Source organism: Protobothrops mucrosquamatus, unplaced genomic scaffold, assembly GCF_001527695.2.
Source record: "Protobothrops mucrosquamatus isolate PMUCROS unplaced genomic scaffold, P.Mucros_1.0 scaffold_128, whole genome shotgun sequence".
Taxonomy (NCBI): domain Eukaryota; kingdom Metazoa; phylum Chordata; class Lepidosauria; order Squamata; family Viperidae; genus Protobothrops; species Protobothrops mucrosquamatus.
Window position 1 is genome coordinate 1,167,439 of NW_015386204.1, and position 21,041 is coordinate 1,188,479.

The 21,041-nt window shown below is 35.3% G+C and overlaps 1 protein-coding gene across 1 annotated transcript in view; it reads left to right on the forward strand.

Annotated features, from left to right (window-relative positions):
* Nucleotides 1–21,041, forward strand: part of LOC107288945 (dedicator of cytokinesis protein 1) — a gene marked incomplete in the record, with an annotated part of 165,275 nt that overhangs the window by 34,287 nt on the left and 109,947 nt on the right. The window contains 3 exon segments of the mRNA XM_015817621.1: nt 4,720–4,798; nt 5,941–6,041; nt 14,301–14,359. Of these exon segments, the coding sequence (XP_015673107.1) occupies nt 4,720–4,798; nt 5,941–6,041; nt 14,301–14,359 (239 nt within the window).

The window sequence follows — 21,041 nt, forward strand, 5'->3', positions numbered from 1 at the left end:
CGTTGCTTCTTGTCCTGCCTTCAGGCGCTTTGGAGAATAGCTTGACTCCCTCTTCTTTATGGCAGCCCCTGAGATATTGGAACACTGCTATCATGTCCCCCCTCGTCCTTCTCTTCATTAAACTAGACATACCCAATTCCAGCAGCCGTTCCTTATATGCTTTAGCCTCCAGTCCCCTAATCATCTTTGTTGCTCTTCTTTGTAATGAAAGTCTTTATACATAATAACTAATATCTTGAATTGTACCATGGAGCTTACTGATAGGAATGTAGTTAAAAGAAGCAAAGGTATTAAATGATTTTGTATTTGGACCAGCTGCAGCTGGAAAGTTCTTTCAAGGGCTGCGCCATGTAGAGGGGATTGCGATCTTGCAAATGTAAGAAACCAACTCATGAGTAACTGTTTTAAAACCCTCCTGGCCCAGGTATTGTCAAAATTGACATTCGTGCAATGATATTATTGACTATAACTGCTGATTCCTAAATTGTGCACCAGCCCTGAAAGAGGAAGTGCAACCCTCTTCTGACCTAAAAATAGAAGCTCTCCATACTTGAAAATATAAACAGCCACAGCCATTAGACTTACAGGACTGAGCCTGATCTTCCAAATCCAAATCTGCACAGGCAAGACTTTAGAGCATTACGCGATAAGCCTGGGGCCAAGATATACAGTACATCTGAATATCATCTGATGATATTGGATACTAAATTGATGGATGATCTCCCTTGGCAGCTTTGGTAGGATTTTAAACAAGAGGGCTGAGAGTGTCAAGCTTTGAAATACCTTATATAGAACAAAGTTTCTCACTTGATCTGTTATCCCCTATCAAAAGTGATTGGTCCCAATCATAGAGAAAGAAGTGCTACAGAGCATTGTAATTCCCCCATTCCTAATCTCATAGGTGGTCCAGAAAATTACCACGATCAATGATATTGAGAAAGATAAGTAGAGCCAGAATAGTTGGCCTCTGTTCCAACTCTGCCAAAGCTCATCAGTGCCACTTCGTTATTATGCCCCAGTCTGAAACTAGTCTAAAGGATCTAGATCAGTGGTCCCCAACCTTTGCAGCTTAGTGGTCCAGCTTGGGGGGGGAGAGGGGAACTGGGCTGCAGGAGTGGTGGGCTGGTGCATGTACACATGGAGCCCTTGTGCGAGCAGTTGGCTGGCGTGCATGCAAGGGAGTGCCCCCGCTCGTGCAAGTTGAGCTGCACATGTGCATGCTCCACCCAATTCCAAATAGCCACAGCCTGGTATAGGCTGTGGCCTGGGGATTGGGGACTCCTGGTCTAGATAATCTCCATCTTGCAGGACCCCTGCTGTAATACTTCCCTGCAATCTTACCTAGAAACAGAGGGTTGGAAACTGGATGAAACAATTGGACTACTATAAACTTCTTCAGGAAAGAGCTCATGCATCCTTTCCCTTAAAAAGCAGACACTACTGTCTGGACCCAACTCCCCACTAGCTACTAGAATACTTTCTCTCTAGAATTACTTTAACATACCCTTATTTGCTTCTTAATAACAATGTTCTCTCTCCTGTTAAAATGTGAAAATATGTCAGCTTTTGCATGGCTCAGTCAGGAGATTACCTAAAGCTTCAGAAGATTTTTTCTTTTCCCAGGCATTAGTGATCCATTTCCAGCAGTGTCAGCCACACAAGTGTTCTCAGACTAATGTAGCAGAACAGATTCTACACCTGTATTATAATTTTGATTATATTGTTAGAGTAGAAAGAGCACGTTCTTTTTTTTCCTTCACTTTCAACCGTTTCTCCTCCACGCAATGTGTTTTGTTTACATTGTGGTGCTTAATCAAGAACAAAAATGGCAGAAACAGGATGAAAATCAAAATTTCATTTTGTGTGTGTGCATGTGTGTGTTTTGGAGCAATTGTCTATCAGGTATTGATGTATCATAATTAACTTTATCTTTTCATCTTTAGAGGATAATGATTTATAGATGAGACTTAGAAAACATGTATTTTATAAGCATATAAGAATATTGCTCCCATGACTGCTACTTTATGGAAAAATACTAAATTGCCAAACCATACTAATGGAAACAGTAACTTAATGAGATTGATTGATTAATTTGTAACTTGCCCAATTGTACAGACTTTATGGAGCTATACTGTATCGGTAGTCCTCAATTTACCACCACAATTGGGACCAGAAATTTGGTCATTAAAGTTGTAAGTCAAGGCATCCATGTGATTTTTATGTCATCTTTTATGGCGGTTGTAAAGCGAATCCATTATTCTGAATGAGTGTTTTTGATGTTTTTTAGCAAAAAACAACAACATCCGCAATTCACATGGTCATAAATGCAAGCAGTTGCCAAGTGCCTGAAATGCTTTCACATGACCGTGAAGATATGTGTGACATTTTACGATGGCTGGATATACTTTATTGGGGCATAAAGCACCCATTCTGAGGCTATTGTATAAAATGACTGGGTTTAAGTTGAGGACTAATTATATCTGATTATGAATTTTTTATGAAGTTTCTTTTGTATGTGCCATCCTCATGATGAGAAATAATATGCCAACATGAAGCGACTATGCTATACTACTTTATTCTATTATATACCACTACTTTATACTATATCTCATAGTATTTCTTAGTCATGGTTTAATATGCTATATGGACTAAGAAACTGTCATTTATAAGCCATGATTTATTGTGCAACATATTGTACATACAAATTATGGTTTGCTTTTACTTAAGAGTGATGCATGAATCCAGCAGTTGTTCAACTCAGTATGGCAGCTTTGCATCTTAATACTTTTTTATTAGTGGAATAAAATTTTGTTGAATAGTGATAAATATGTATAAGTATATTTCTTTCAAAAATAATGAACTAGATGAAAAGGAAGTATTTTTTAAAAAAATTACTTAATTTTTAATTTAGTAGATTTCCTTGGTAATTTAACAGATTCAAATATAATATTCTGAGGCTGTTTTTAAAAAAGAAAAATGTCTGACTAAGAATGCTCATCAAAATATGGTCCAAGAAAAGAAAGAATCAAAATAGAAGAGAAATAGATATATTAATTTTAGTATACTACGAGATAATTTGTAAATGTACCTAAATGATTCTTGATACCTCTATAGCAGGGGTGTCAAACTCAATTTCACTGAAACAGCATTGCGGTTGCCCTGGGGAGGCCGGGTGGGTGTGGCCAGAGTGGGTGCAGCCTACTGGGTGGGCATGGATGGAGTGGGTGTGGCTACTGGTTGAGTGTGGTCAGTTCTACATCATTCGCATCAAGGGTGCCTATGGGGGCCTGGGCAGGAGTGGGACAGATCTGAGGGTCTCTGGCAGAAGGGGGCGGGACCGGGGCAAGTGCCAAGGCATGGTCCACCGGGGCAAGTGCCAAGATGGCCACCACAAAATTGTACATTGGCTCCCGGCTGGCCTGGGCCAGGGCCAAGGCAGCGGGGGCCGTTCCCTCACTGTTTCTAGGATGGCTTCGCGGGCCACATGAAACCACTTTGCGGGCCGCATCCGGCCCCCGGGCCTTGTGTTTGACATGTCTGCTTTATAGGAAGAGTTTTCTTCAAGATACTATGAAGTGCCATATATTTTCAGTTTCTAAACTTTATTAATTAATATTGAAATGTATTAGGAGTAATTAAGTTTATTATTTCTGCCCTAATGTGGGTTCCTCTTTTACCCTATTTGTTGTTATGTAAACAAGATAGATCATTCAGAAAGAATCTTGGAGTTTGCCCTTCATGATTGCAATGCTTTCAGATAATGTCACAGAGTTATATTAATTATACCTTTTAAAAAGTCAGCATAGTTTATCAAGACTTTAACTGGTATGTTTGAACAATCTTCTGATGAAACTTTTGAAAGCAGAAGTTTTGGCACTTTCGCTCTGTTATATTGATCTTTAAAAAGAGAGGGAGAGGCTACTTGAAAACCACGTTCTCTATTACTACTGACCTTGTCAGCTTTTTCTTCCTCCTCTCCTTAGTAGCAGAATGGATGTTTTGCTGACTCTGGATAGGTTGAAGAGGCACTCGGGAATTCAGATCTACTGAAGCAGCAGTGAGGAAGAGGTAGAAATGTGATCTACTCTTGCTACTATTCCCCTCACTTGTTGCAGCCTTGCTTTGGGCTCAGGACTTCCGTTTTCTCATCATGGTGGTGAAAGGGATCTGAAAGCTTTGATGTGAGGGATCAGGAAGTTACACTTAACATTATGTTGCTGAATAGTAAGATTTATTCTTGTAGAAAGTAATTTTTTGGGGGGAAGGTTTTATCTAATTATACTCTTTTTGATGAACTACGCATAAATTATACAGAAAGATAAAAGCATTTGACAACTAGAATTTTCAAAGCACTGTTCATCAGCTATTGATTCTTAACAATGAAGTCTTGTGGCTTTATGAGACAAATATGTTTTTGCTTTATATGTAAGTAGAATTGTTGATTATCTTTTCATGATATTATAGTAAGGAGAAATGAATTCATCAAAAAGGTTCCTGTTTTTATCAGATTCTACATATGCTAATTTCCTTGATTGACTCTGAAGTATCTGCACATAATTCTGTATACTTAATAGTGGTAAAATTGCACATATTTTAAAATTATTGCTATAACACCTATTTTCCTGGCAGTTTTAGATTTATAGCTAATTGGAATGCCAAACTTATAAAGGCACTAAAGTCTTAAATGTGTAATTATGTAATTTTCTTTTGATCTTTCAGAGTCTTTTTGCGAGCAATTAATCAGTATGCAGATATGCTGAACAAAAAATTTCTTGATCAAACCAGCTTTGAGCTACAGGTAAAACATACACTGAATATTGTCTTATTATTTCTAAAAGTCCTTCTCAATATATGTTTCTGTAGTCCTCTTTTTTAAGATTTTCATTGAATGTGCTATTTATATGTGGAAAAGATATGGTATGTATATAATTATTTATAATAGACTCTATATGTACAGATATATAGAGTTTATATAGTTTTTAGACATAATGACAATCTGTATTTTAGTTATCCATATTATTAAAGTTCTTTTTATAATAATGTTATTAAAATATTACAGTAATATAAGATAATACAGATTAAAAGAGAAAGAAGATGCAAAAAAGCAAGGAAGAAAAAAGTAGAAAAATAATCCCCCTTAAAAAAGCAATTCCCCACTTTTTTCATAAGAAGTATAAAAAATTCATCCCATACCTCATCTCTTACTTATGGTTACCAATAAGTAACGTCTTCTCCAATCTTCACCAATAATCTGTTGGGATGTCTTTATTTTAATCAAGCAAAGATAAGGTCACTTGTTTTATGTCATATAATTTGTTCAGATACTTCACTGAATAATTTTTGCAAAGCCAAATTTTACTCAAAAAACAAACTTAAAACATCATCTTCAACCTTGTGTGCTATATGATTTTTTTCCTCAGTATTCAATAGAACAATAAAGAACACCTCTTTTCTTTTGGCAGGCGCTCAAACTATATTTAAGAAGATTTTTAAAGGTTTTCACTTTAAGTACAATATAAATAGATATTCATTCCTTTTTTGTTTTACTTGATTTCAGTATTAGACAAGTACGTTTCTTTAATCAATATTTATTTATTTGTTAAATTTATTTGCCTCCCATCTTGCTGTGGAGCTATTCTATGTGATTTAAATGAAGAAATGAACAGAAGTGTAAACAAAACAGAAGTTGATAACAAAAGATGGACAGGTAGAGAGCAGAGAGCAAGCAGGGAGGTAGAATCTACCATCAATCTAGCAACCATCTCCAACATGGAACTCCCCAATGCAGCAATACAAAGATTTTGTTAATAAATATTCAGTAGCTTGATATTTTCTTGACATTAATATACATAATATAAATTATATCTTTGCTAACTTATCTGTATCATTATATTTCAGTATTAAAATGTTGACATTTTTGTATTTTTTTGCCATTTCCAGCTTTGGAACAACTATTTTCATCTTGCTGTTGCTTTTCTTACCCAAGAGTCATTACAACTGGAGAATTTTTCAAGTGCTAAAAGATGCAAAATACTTAACAAGTAAGTTATATGTCAAATAAAAACCATGAATAGGAACTTGAAACTTTGTTAACATAATATTATTTGAGATGCTCAGAAAACTTAAGACAGGTTGACAAGTAATCATAGTATGATGAAAGGTTAGATTTGAAACTGTGATTCAAGTATTTATCATATTTTTAGCATCAAGTTAGGGTCCAAAATTAAAATATAAAGCAAACATTTACCTTACGTCATATTAATGGAGTTAAAATGCTTCAAAATTACATTAGAAAACACCATTTTTAATCCTCTATTTTTTCTGTTCATTTTAATCTCATCTTAACAGTTTACATTGCTATAATATTAAAGATCTTGTAGCATGAAGATGATGAAACCTGTGTGATGGCTACATAAACTCCTTGATTAGAGGAAAACAATATATTTATCGCTGATTGAAAACCCCTTATAAACGTTTTGCATAAAAGAGAAAAATAAGTATTTATTATTTATGGGGTTGATGATTAAAAAAAACCTTTGACAATAGAAAAAAGGGAACTTTTGTTATCATAAAGCAAAAGATAATTTTGTAATTGTACTTATATTTGCTGCAAATATATTTACTGCTTTTACTCTTTATTATTTTGTGTTAGTTTTTATCTTCTTTGTAAAAGTTGCAACAAAAATTATATAATGAAAGATCTTGTAGCTAATTTTGAGATGAATTTTAATGTGAAATACATGAATAAATCTTAGACCTTTGTCATACCTTTGCTTTTTTCTAGCTTTAGAGGAGTAGTTTAGAGATTTTATTTAAAATTTCATAGTTTCAAAACTCATATATAAATTACAGTGGATTGAAATTAAAGATTTATTTATTTATTTTATCAAATTTTTAAATTGTTATTTTTCCTCACATTTGTACTTTGGGTGATGTACAAATAAATATTTAAACTATTATATAAAATTTTAAAAGAATCAAGTGATGTTAAAAATGAATTAAAAAAATGGTGAGAGGGCTTTCAGGCAGTAATCTACTCTATGGTTGTGTGTTTCTCCATGAACCCCAAGCAAGCCCACAGAGAGGGGGCCCATCTCACTTCTAGGAAGAGAATGTCCACAGACACAGTACATTTTTTCATTCATAATAGGATTTTGTGAATGCAAAGATTTTTGATATAACAAAGTCTATATTCATACTGTGTTGCATATTATTTCCACTCTCTCCCTTCCTCTCTCTGTCCCTCTTCTCTTCATAGATTTTTAGGGTGGTTGTAAATAATAGAATTATACTCCCCTTCTTTTTTCTTTTAGAAGTGAACAACATGGAACTTTATCCATGTTTAATCCATTCTTTCAGTCCAGCCCTCTCAATCCTGCCCCCACAAAGAGTTGTTGTTAGAAAAATAGGAGATACATGCCTCTCTGAATTACACATAATAAAATTGAGATTAGATAGATAGATAGATAGATAGATAGATAGATAGATAGATAGATAGATAGATAGATAGATAGATAGATAGATAGATAGATAGATAGATAGATAATGGATGGCCAGACAGACAAGTTTTGGGATCCAAACAATATTTCTGTCACTAAAGAGTACCAAAAATGTTAAATAAACACATATTTATGAATTTGAAGAGAACAATCAGCTTGTAGCATATAAGCATATAGAATAGAATAGAATAGAATAGAATAGAATAGAATAGAATAGAATAGAATAGAATAGAATAGAATAACAGAGTTGGAAGGGACCTTGGAGGTCTTCTAGTTCAATCCCCTGCTCAGGTAGGAAACCCTATACCATTTCCGACAAATGGTTGTTCAATCTCTTCTTAAAAACTTCCAGTGTTGGAGCATTCACAACTTCTGGAGACAAGTTGTACCACTGATGAATTGTTCTAACTGTTAGAAAATTTCTTCTTAGTTCTAGGTTCCTTCTCTCCTTGATTAGTATCCATCCATGGTTGAAACAGTAAATGTTTTTATAGTAGTGATGTCAATCTGCCAGCATCAGAGATACGAACATGCTATTATTATACATGTTTGCATAATGCCTTTTTCATAATTCATTACAAACTTCCATATTGACTTATTGATGCAGGTCATTACAGCTTTAGAGAGGTAAAAATCTAACCCAATGAGATATTAATAATTGGAACTGAACTAGTGTTTTCTGTGATGGAGGTAGTCTTCGCCTAAGCTTAAATCAGTGTGGTTATTAAATGGAATGATGTAGCAAAGTCTTTGTAACCCCACAAGCACTATTTGTTTTTGTTTATCCAAAAGCTCAGGATAACCGAATTTACAACTTCTTTTGGTCACTTTCTGCATTAAAAGCTTCACTTATTCACACGTTTATGAAGCTCAGATTTTAACCAACCTGTATTTCGGTTCCAGAACATTTGAAGCAGGAAGCCCACTGTGGAGTACCTCATTTGGTTTACTGGCTCTAAAATACAAGCTCCCATTCACTGTTATACTTTCTAACAAGCCTTAGCAAGCCCCAGCTTAGTCTGGTAACTTTTCCTGGCATGTTTTTATTGGACTGCCATTACCTCAAGCAATTCTCATGGGAACAAACTTTTTTTAAAGAGAATGAATTGGCTCTTTCCAGATGCTTCAATTCTGCTATGTTTTCACATTCCACATAACCAAAACCTTTTGAGAACAGCCCCCCTATGGGTCGCATGTGTTCATGTCTTTATACAAATTGCACAAAATAGGCACACAGATATTCAGAAAGACAAATGGACAGTCACACACCAAGCAAGTAACTAGTTTCGGTGTTCCCTGCTCTGTCACTGATTTCTGAAGATTGGATCAAGAAAATACAAGCATGTATGTAAATGCCCTGTAGAATGTGAGAATATAGTTCCATAATGTTTTTCTTAGATTTTTGTTTGAGCAAAAGGTAAATATATAATTTTGAAAATACATACTATTTTAAATTAACAAGACTTATGAATAGAATACTTAAGTAGAATAAAAATGCAATACTCTTTTGGATAAAAGAGACTGTTACAAATAAACTCTATTTCTCTCATTAACCTTCTAGATTACACATCAATTTCTACCGAAACCTAGAATATAGGAGGACATTCAAAGTACTTATCCTCATATCCAGTACCTGTTTTATTTAGAGAACTCTCCTAGGCTCTCAATCACAGATGGCAACCTTCATTTCCTGCCAGTTGCTAAGATGACAGCTTAGCAGCATGCTGTTTTCCTTCCTTATTTCTTTTCTAAACTAAACATAAAAGGTTTCCTCAGTATATTTTACCACATAGCTTTAATCACTAAATCGAGATTCAGTGGGAAAATTTTATTTTACTAAGTAACAAACAAGTAGACACACAGAAGCTAAAAATCATTTTCATTTTCGAATACAAGATGCATAATAATTTCTAACAACACCATACTGTTTAGCTGTTTTTATATTCAAAGTTGCAAATTCTAGTTGAATTGCTTATTGAACTAGAAACCAAGTTGAACATGGGAAATGCAGGAAAGTGCTGAGCGGCAGAACTCTAATCATGGTGGCAGTTGATGGTGAAATCCTTCCAAATTTCTGCCCAGAGTCATTTGACAATGAGATGGGTGACATATAAATGTAATAAATACATAAAGAAATCAATAGAGTCAAGATCTTTTATCCTCTCAGGAAATCAGGATGCTTTCTTCTGATTTGTCCCTTTCCAACACATAAATACCAATGCTTAAGTTGATATATTCAGCCACCTTATAATCATAGGCTAATATATGTTGCTATATCTGGTTTTTACTGGTAGAGTATTAATCTCTATATTTTCTTCCTGTTGTTGTAATTTCTTAAATTAGGCCCTATTCTTCTAACAAGATCTAAGCTTTCACTAAATTTAAAAATTCCTGAACTAGTGTTCTTAATATAATATAAACATGCCAATTATAGCAGTTGACCTTACCTGGTTGGTATTCTAGCAAAACTAGCTTCTCTATATCTAAAGTATTCCACTTGGTTGCTTCCAATTCCTTTCTCTCTTCCTAGAGACTTACAATAAGGATGTCTGGGTCTCATCATTGTGTCATGGAGTCCAACTAATTTGGCTTTTGGGTGCACTTCCAATCCTCTCTATTGCTATGCTTTATCTTCTCTGTTGCCCTGTCTGGATTTCTTATGATGAATTTTTCAAACAGAATGATTCCCACTGCCCTGACTTTCCCAGCCAATTGAAAACAGTTGGCAGGTGTGTTTATGTGGGCATAAAAATAAAAGCAGGTCCATAAATTACAGTAAAGAGCCTATAGCAAAGAGAATATGCACAGAAAGTGCTTATAGCTGAGAAAATATGGCTAGATTCAGTTTGAAAATTAAAATGTTTTGTCTTGTTCTAGTTTAGTTCTGATTGAGATTTCTTCCTATGTTTCTGGTTGAAGTTCAGGGTCATGATCCATTTGTTTGACCTGAATTAGTTTAATTCAAGCTTATGCCACAAAATGTATATTATTTAGATTGCAGTGTTGTCTTCTAAAATCAAACAGAACAAATTATTTGGTTTAATTTGAATTGTTTATAGTATTCTAATTACCTTCTTCAAATTGTTGCATTTAGGTTATATAAACTTCCAAAATTATTTATTTTATAAACATTTCCAGCCCAATACAAAAATTTGTTTGAAAGTGATAAATGAGTGATTATTTGATAAATAATTGAGTATTTGCAAGTGATTATAGTGGCAACTAAGAATAAAAAGGTATTGAAAGCAAATATGTATAAGCAATGAATTAAGAAATTAATTTATGGAAATCAATAAAAGCATGTGAATAAAGCAAAGTTTATATATGCTTATATATGCTTATGGTGAAAATACCTATACTACATCATTGTGATTTAAATTATCACTATATTCAATATCAAATGCTCTTATTGAATTAAAATTAAAATTAAATTTCAAAATTTTATTTTATTTTGATTTTTTTTCTCTTTATAACCATATAATGCCAAGATATATTATAGGAAATGTTTTAGATTCTGTTTGTATAAAATATAAATGTTAGCATTATAAATCTTTATTATATCGATTGATTTGTACAAAAAAATATTTGAAACATAAAATCAAAGTTATCAAAGTCCAATGAGAAATAGTTCTCATTGAAAAATAGTTCTGTATTTTTTTCTCCTATAAGAGATTGACCCATTTCTCACAGAATGCTGTCTGTCTATCTGTCTGTCTGTCTGTCCTAAGCGGCATGGTGTCCTAGTGATGAAGATGCTCATCTCCCACTTGGAAGGTTGAGAGTTCAATTCTAGATAGCAGCAGATGTTTCTCTCCTAGGGCAAAAAGAAAAAAAAAATCTGCTGTAAACTCCATATGGCATCAGGAAGGGCATCCAGCCAATAAATGTTCAACTCCATCCAGTCATCCAACTCTACTTGGAATTAAGAGATTACAGGATTGCAAAAAGGGAGGTTTCTTTTAAATTTATCACATTTCTGAATTGCCCATCTTCCTCAAATAGGGACCCTGGGGAGTATACAACCCACAGATGAACCATTTTGATGGTTACTCGATTCAAGTGTGTGCTTAAAAGTAAGAGATCCTAGAGCTTTCCAGAATATCAGAAGTAAGGGGGATAGTGTCATTGTTTGGGACGATCACAGAGAATGCCTTGTCAGAGCAAAGTGAGTCCTGCTATAACCCAGTGCTACACTGTAGGGCTTTGCAGGTGATAACCAGCACTTTGAATTAGACCCAGAACCTAACAATCAGTGCAACAACCCACCCATTATGCCTTAATTTTCTGGTTTGACAAACCAAGGCTACCATGCCTTTTTTTTTAACAAAACATAATTAAGTAAAATAGGCTATTAGGCCTAGAATATAATTTGTTTTGTTTTTCGTTGATTTAGTATAAATGTCTTGCTTAGTCATTATTATCAGTAACCATGTTTTCCTGTTGCACCGGTGGTTAAGTTATCAAAAAAAGAGATGTGATATACTTCATATTAATACATGGGGTTTAGAGAATACATAAGCTATAATGTACAGATCATCGGGATCCCAACTCTTGGGTTGTGGACCAGTACCGAGCTGCAGCATGCCAGCAACTGGTCCACACAAACAAGCAAAGCCCCATCTGTGGGATGCAGGCAGCATATAAAACCATGCACTCTCTGGTCTATGAAAAAACCTTTCTCCACAGAACCGGTCCCTGGTGCCCAAAAGGTTGAGGACCTCTGCTGTAGATAACAATATGCTGAATGATCTTATTCAGAGATTTTATGTAAATGCTGAACCTCTTGAGGGATAAGATAGGTTTCTACAATGTTTAAATTTAGCCATACCATGATGTCTGATGATAAACTATTTTCATTCTGAATTTTGAGCCCAGGGAATTAAATCAAATGCCCTTAAATTAATGGGAAAAGGCACTTTTGATAAAAGTTTATGATTTAGCTATTGTTTTTCAATTTTTGATCAATATTTTTATGCTAATGATCTTACTACAATATTTATAATCTTATTTCCCCAAAAGCATAGATATCTTCTAGGACAGGGGTCCCCAACCTATGATGTGCAGCCCGGGACCGGGCTGCGGGCTCTTGGCCAGCTGGCTGTGGAAAGGGCTGGCCGGTGTGCACACGCATGGGTGCACATTCCCCCCACTCGCGCTAGTGCCCATTTGCGCATGCGTGTGGGCGCAAACAGGGATGCTAGCGTGGGGCGGGTGTCCGCAGCCCATTTGCACATGTGCTGCTAGCCTGGGTGGTTTGTGTGGCCCATTTGCGCATGTGCAAACGGGCCACTAGCCACGGTAGGGGTTGCACGGCTGTTTGTGCATGTGGATGGGGCCAGCACATGCCACATGCATGAACATGTCTGCTAGTGCCTCACCAGTATGTGTGGTCCCGTGCGTGTGCGTGCACACACCAATTTTGAAGCTGTTCTCCTTCTCTCCGGTCCTCGAGCCCGGAAAGGTTGGAGACCTCTGTTCTAGGAGACATAATCTGCTTTTCATTTTCTAATGATTCCCAAAACATTTTAAAAACCATCGTGTAGTTTTTCAACATTACCCATTACCTTTACTCATCTGAAAATCAAGATCTATATTTTGAAACTCTTTGTCCAAATTATTTTTTCCAATTTTGAATGTCATTTCCCCAACAAACCAGACTTGGTTATTTTACACCAGTGTTTTGTCAGGAGCAGTTCCAAACTAGATCCTGGATTCACAAAGTAGCAATTACAAATTGTTCCCTTACCCACAGAATATGCCCAGATTATCCCTTGGGCATAATTACCCCTAGTTTAAGAACCAGTGTTCTAGATGTCATCTGTATGTTTAAGGTTGTGGGCAGTCAGCCATCACTTACTCTGAGACAACCAAAAGCTGAACACAGAGGATGTGTTCAGGAGTCACCTGAATCAAATTTCCCCTTCATATGAATTATAGTCCTGGACATTCAGATATTTTTGCCCTACAGAAATATGTAACTTTTCTCACTAATAAATGAATAAGTATATTTTTTGACATTTTTAAAATTGTTTTTAGGACTTGTGAAGGGAATTTACCAAGTTTTAGGTTATATTTATGCAGAAATACTGAACTTTCAAAAGGGTTCACAAACTTTTAAACGCCATTGTATATCCATCTTTTTAAAAAATGCAACCTGTAATACTCTATTTTTGTTGATTTTCTGTTAGCTTTCCAGACACCATACATTCAATTTCATTGTACTATCTCAGCAGATGTCATGATTGTTTTTTAAAAAATAACTTCATAATTAATGTGATTGGATGTTCTTGATTCCTGCTATTTATTGTTTGCCATTTTCTACATTTCATGAATGCTAAAATAAGCTAAATATAATATATTCCTAAGGGTATTGAATCTATTTTATTCAGATATCGGAGACTGAGAATTGAAAAATACTTTCATTAATCTACACAGCCACCTTAGATTCACAAGGGATAATTATGCAAAATGCCAGTGAAAATCTCACAGGTGAAATGTTTACAGAAAAAACAGTACCCACTGGAATTCTTTTTCCCTTTAAGCAAAGTTGTGAAATACAGATGTTAATATGGGAGTTAGGATGCAGGGGGTTTGAAGTTTTCTTGATTTATTATTTAAATCATTTTCTTTCAGTATGATTTATGAATGTCAATGTATTGTTTGCTTACATTTTTCCTGTTCTTAACAGTGGAAATATTACTTAACAAATTGGAAAAGCTAGTTCTAAATGCTTCTATTTTTGATAGGAACTTAGTTAAAGTATTAAAAGAATTTTAATAAAACACTTTGCACTTTCTCTAGGTATGGTGATATGAGAAGACAAATTGGTTTTGAGATTCGTGATATGTGGTATAATCTGGGTAAGAATCCCAATATTTGATCCTTAGATATCCTGCTTGTGTGAATTTATGCTTGATTTGCAAATTTTGTGGACATATATTTGTATATTTATTTCTATATTACTCTGTAACACAATGATGTAATTGACATATTGAAAATATACTTAAAATAGTTTTTTACTGTTATGGCTTGGGCAGCAAAACAATTGCAGAGATTTCAGATGTGACAATTCGTTTATATCCATTAATAAATTACCATTCCTGAAATTTATTCATTAGTACACAGGATGAACAGTTCTTTTGAAAGTAGGAGATTGCAGTCTAATATTAATTTTGGCTTTGTTTTTAAGTATTTGAAAAATATAATTGTTCTTTGTTGCTTGAAGCTCATTGGCATCCTTAGGTCTAGTGAATGACCATACCGTTGTGCTGCCCTTCTACAGGTATTTATTCAAACCCCCCAAACAAGTCCTGGATAACACTGGTGCAGCCCTTTATGAAAGGTGAAGTTGCCTCCTCACCAGTAGTCTAGTTGACCGGCATTGTGCCTGTCTTCTCTCTGTTCTATGTGACTCCATCACCTCATCGCTAATGGGGAACAGCTGCTCCTGGTCTCTGCCTTGAGACTCCTGGCCAACGTGCTGCAGCTATAGCTCACCTCACTCAACCTCACTCTCACTTATCCAATTGACCCAGCTGAGACTGCTCGGTCAGGTTGGCACTTTCCGAGCCCTGATTCTGACCAACACTTGGCTCCGTGCTTTCCCCTGCTGACTCAAACTCATCCTTCTCCTCCTGAACTTGTGTCCGGAAAGGCATCTGGAGGCAGAACCATGGCAGCCATTTATAAATATTATAGAAAGCACATAATAGTTAAAAGAGACAATTTTTAAATTACTTTATGGATTTAGATGGAAAGGCTTTATACTAAAATATAATGTTCTTTATTTTTTTTTTACTCACTACCTTCTTTTATAATATGAGTATATCTCTAAAAGAACAGTGAATCCTGTGCAGAAATAGGAAACCTGGTTTCTTCTAGATATTTTGAAATACAACTCTTATCAACTTCAGTAGTTTAGACTGGAATTTGTTGCCTAAAATACACAGAGAACTATCTGGCCCCTGGACATACCTCTTATCAGTTAAGAGGATGGCCCTCTTGTGGCTTCACACACAAGCTGTTAATAGGCTGAAAAAGTTTTCACTTTAAGTACCGTAACTAAGAAATAAATAGAACTCTAACAGTGAAAGTTGTACAGGTTGTGATTTTTTGTAACTTGAGTTTATTCTCTTCAATAAATCCTATTAAATCCACGGAGAGCCTTTTTTTCTGTTGAAATGGCCTGCCAAGAGCTTGATAGTTTGTCTATAACTCAGGACAATACTTTTTTAATCTGATGAAGTGAATTCTGGACTACAACACTTATATCTTGTTAAATCTGCACATTTTTGTACTTTTCCTATAATACATAGCATTGATATTTTTCCAGTAATTATTATTTGTAACATATAATGCAATGATCTACAGAAACGTATGTGTCATGGTTTCGACTAAGGAAACACTTCAAAGAACTTCCAGTTAATATAGGATATTATTGCTTTGATAGTATGATTAAAGCTAAAATTGATGTATGGAGCAATTTTGCAAGAATAGGATAGGATAGAATACGATAGGATAGGACAGGACAGGACAGAATAGAATATTTTATTGGCTAAGTGAGATTGGACACACAGGATATTTTTCTCTGCTGCATAAGCTTTCAGTGTACATACCATCAATGTAATATAATCAGTGTACATACAGATATATAAACAGCATGTACATGCAAACAAGAAGTGTACATACAAACAATAAGGTAATATAATCATAAGATAGCAAAAGGAGAAGGTAGTGGAAAAGATGAGAAGGATAATAGTAATACAGCCATATACATAGGTAAAAATCCTTAGACATAAAACATTGCTGTGGGAATTAGGTGTTCAGCAGAGTGATGGCACGAGAGAGAGAAAATGTCCCTGTGTCTAGTTGTTTTGGCATGCAGCGCTTTATAGCAGCATCCTGAGGGGAGGAACTGAAACAATTTATGTCCAGGATATGACAGGCCTGCAGATATTTTCTCAGCCCTCTTTCTGACCCTCTGAGTACAAGACGGAACGAAACACAATTCATCGTATTGTTAATAAAATAGTTTATAATATGTTTAAAATATTTAGTCATATTTATTGCAATTTTATTGTGGTCCTTTCCTTACAGTCTTTGCTTTATGAAGTAATTAACATTAGATCACGACAATCGCCACCATCAAATGTCAGTGCAAATATTGTACATTGAAGTAGCTATGAAGGAGAATATTTGTAGCTCAGCTTTGAAATGAGGGGTCCTTGGTGTTCTCTGCGCTTGCTTGTTTTCTTGCAATGAAACGTCTGCTGGAAAACAAGCAAGCTCAGAGAGGACCATTGAAATATCTGAAATCTATAAAGATATTGCAACAGAGGGATAGAATCAAGATCACGTAAAGTATTAATACCACTTTACAATGCCTTGGTAAGGCCACACTTGGAATACTGCATCCAGTTTTGGTCACCACGATGTAAAAAAGATGTTGAGACTCTAGAAAGAGTACAGAGAAGAGCAACAAAGATGATTAGGGGACTGGGGGCTAAAGCATATAAGGAACGGCTGCTGGAATTGGGTATGTCTAGTTTAACGAAGAGAAGGACGAAGGGGGACATGATAGCAGTGTTCCAATATCTCAGGGGCTGCCACAAAGAAGAGGGAGTCAAGCTATTCTCCAAAGCGCCTGAAGGCAGGACAAGAAGCAACGGGTGGAAACTAACCAAAGAGAGAAGCAACCTAGAACTAAGGAGAAACTTCCTGACAGTTAGAACAATTAACCAGTGGAACAACCTGCCTCCAGAAGCGGTGAATGTGCCAACACTGGAAGTTTTTAAGAAGAAACTGGACAGCCATTTGTCCGAAATGGTATAGGGTTTCCTGCCTGAGCAGGAGGTTGGACTAGATGACCTCCGAGGTCCCTTCCAACTTTATCATCATTATTATTATTATAACTATTTGCTTTTTTAAATTGATGTTCACTTAAACCCTGATTGACTCATATCTGTTATATTTTTAAAGTACCATAGTGGAAAAGTATTGAAAATAAAACATCAAATTTATGAATAAGAGAAGGAAGGAAGGAAGGAAGGAAGGAAGGAAGGAAGGAAGGAAGGAAGGAAGGAAGGAAGGAAGGAAGGAAGGATTAAAACACAATTCCTAATGTTAAATTATTTGTTTTATGGAACAACGTGCTTTGAGTTCTCAGTTCCCAGAATTATTAAAAAGTCTAGTTGGTAATCTGTCAGGATTTCCTGATTCTGGATTGGATGAATTTATATTTGAGGTTTCATCCAATTATAAGCTTTTAGTTATTCAAAATACTGAACCTCTCTAAGCTGCACTGGTGGAGTCTAAGTAGGAGTTCTGTAATTGCTCTGTGATTTACTTGAAGTGCAGAATACAGCAGATTTTAATGTCATTCATTCCTTTTTAATTATATTATGTCAGTTAATGCTGAATTTGGGATGTCTGGTGTCTTCTCTTCTCTATAATAATTTCTCTTCAGTTTTGTTCAGAAACCTTCTTTTGGCAGAACAGCACGAGATTTTGTAAATGTCCTTCCGCTCACTTCAGCTTGGCATTTTTCAAAGGCAATCTCTAATTCATTGTAAGACTATTGCCCTTCATAAAATTTGCTCTCAGCATTGCTTTTTATGAAAAATATGTCTTGGATGTCTTGGAGTGCTGAAAGGTTTAAACATTTAAAAGGTTAGATGCTGCTATTGTTATTTTAAATTGGAATCAGATTATTTCTTGTGATCTTGAACAATTGTTATTTGGATTGTTATTATTTTGGTTTTAATTCTTGTACACCATCCAGAGTCATTGTTATAAGACAAGTGGTAATAGAAACTGCATATACAAACACGTAATCATCAAATGTCTAGTAACATCATCTGTAAGTCTATTATACCCTCATGGGTTTCTAGCTTAATTATATAGTCAGATTATTACTCTTCTTCAACCATAACTTCAGTTTCCAAAGTGTTGGCCTAATAGATTTGACATAATATCAAGTTGATAATATTATATAAATCTATTTTTCAGACAGTCACTGTCTGAAAAATAGTTACTGAAAGATAGTTGAATAATCCTAATAAAGTAATCGATAAGAAGAGGGCTGTGAAGCTAAATATTGACATTTTGATCCATGACGACCCTGCCTGAATACTGTCAAACTCCTCATAATTAATAAGTTGGAAAAGGACATTCTAGAAGAAATTTAAAATTCATACCCACTATAAGTAATTGCATATTACTGCTGGTTGCAGAAGATTGAGTGTTAAATTTGCCGCTGTGCCTGTCATTTTTTTAAAGTGTGTAGGAGGAATGTGAATATAAAATTAGTTGTTTTTAGGCTGTGCCAGGCTGCTGAGAATAGAGAAATAGTCTAGCATTGACTGTATATAATTTTTAGTTCAAATTATTGAATGGTGGTATCTATGTAGCCTTGGAGCCTAACGATACAGTATATGTCATCTGAACATGTCCACCATTAATAAGGTACAGTGTTATAAACTGACACTAGAGTACTGTAAAAGACAAGGAGAAATTTATCTTACTGTCACAATTGAATGACTGTGCCTAAGGACTATATATAAGAACTATACTCCAACATGATTTTTTTCAAGTCTTTTGGATTTTTTAGTCTCCCATAACTAAGATCAATAGGCATATTTGCAATGCATATAGGTGTGTGTGGGTGTGATGGATTTATTTATTTATTTATCCATACTTTTCCTAACTAGCATTACTTTCATTACAAGCAGTATACTATTATTGAACATAGTAAAATAAAAACAATGGAATAATTCATTAAAAACCTATATTCAGAATTATATTTGGGAGTTGTTGGTAGTCAGGAGTCACACAAATTTAATAAACAAATAAAAATAATTCTTAAAAATTCTAAAACATTGCACAAGTGGACCAGAGCAGATGAGAATTAAGTTTTTGTTTAAACCAAAGCTCCCCATAACTAATCAGAAAGATAATATCTCTCAAGTCAGCATGCGACCAGCACTCCCACTAGATAAACAGGCATTTATGGTAGAAGATGCACCCTCCAACACTTAAACCAAGAAGGATGGTTTGTTTTTTTTCATCATTATCCCTTACAGGTTACCAAGCAGTAGTAAAGGTATTTCCAACATATGTGGGAAATAAGGCTAAAAATGCTGACGATTTGTTTAGTTTTATTTACATGAACATTTATAAGCCAGTCCTCTCACAATTTGTGAGTCTGTCTGTGATATCACAAAACAGGCTGATTTACCATTTTTGCTGAATGCACAGGAAAAGAATCAGTCCTTGAATTGCACCCAGAAGCTTACTGGGAGACTGTATAACTGCAAAGTAGTGATATTACCTGGATGCGCTGAGGCACATCCATTACTTTCTGTGCAGCTGAATGCTGCAGTTTGCAGATGGTCTTCAAGAGCAGCCCCACGTAGATCACATTGCAAAAATCCAACCAGGAGCTGACTAAGGCATGAGTAACTGTGAACAGATATTCCTAATTCAGAAACAGGTGTAATTGATCCACAAGACAAAAGTTTTATAAAGGTCCTTCTAGCCACAACTGCCACCTGCTTTCCAACAGGACCTGCAACTCAGGAGAACTTCCAGATTAAGTATAAGATTCAGTAGGGAAGTATCGTCCTATCTATAGCCAAGGATGAAAAAGTCTCAGAAATGGATATGGGGGACGGGGTGGCAAAACTCAAAACTGCTAAGTCTTGCCAGGTTGAACCAGACCCCCTTCAAGCTTCCCATGGCCTTCCAACGTTGGGACAGAATTGAGATAACAACACCTGGCTGGTGTGGGGCATGGATGTATAAGTATCAGCAGCATACTGATGATACTTAATCTCATATCATGAATGATTTCTCCCAGTGGCTTTATGTAAAGGCAAAACAGAATAAGGGAGAGGTACTCTGCCAGATGCATTAAAAACTATTACTGCACAGATATTGGGTTCTGAATTTTTTAAAATAATTAGCAGTAGAGTAGAGTGAAAATGTCAACTGCCATAGAAAATTATTTCATTTTAATATTTAGATTAAGGTAAGACATCTGGTACGTATGAACACATACAATGCCCATTGATGTGCAGAGGTAATTAATTGCAGGATTGCAATTTATGAATTTAAATTACTGCGTTTTTATTCATAAAGAAAGCCACAATGTAGTAATGATGATATAAACTGAATATCTCTGACTTCTGTCAGAATAAGGGTAAATTATAAACTGATAAAATGGCACTTGTGCTCCTGCCTATTATTGCAGAGAGGAGGAACTACAATAATAATAATAAAACAATAATAAAACCAAAATAGTCACTTTCTCCAAATAAGCTCTCCACTGCCAGCATTCCTAGAAAATTATTTCCCTCAGCATCCAGTAAAGTAGTGTCTCTTTCAACATTCACAAATCCCTTAAAACCTGACTATGTTATCTGGCATGGGGGTCCCAAGGAACTTGGGAGATTTTGTGATAGTTTCCTTACTGGGTTAGTATCATCCTCTCCTATTTTGTATGTCTTTTAATAGTTATTTTTAGTGTGATTGTTTTATATATTT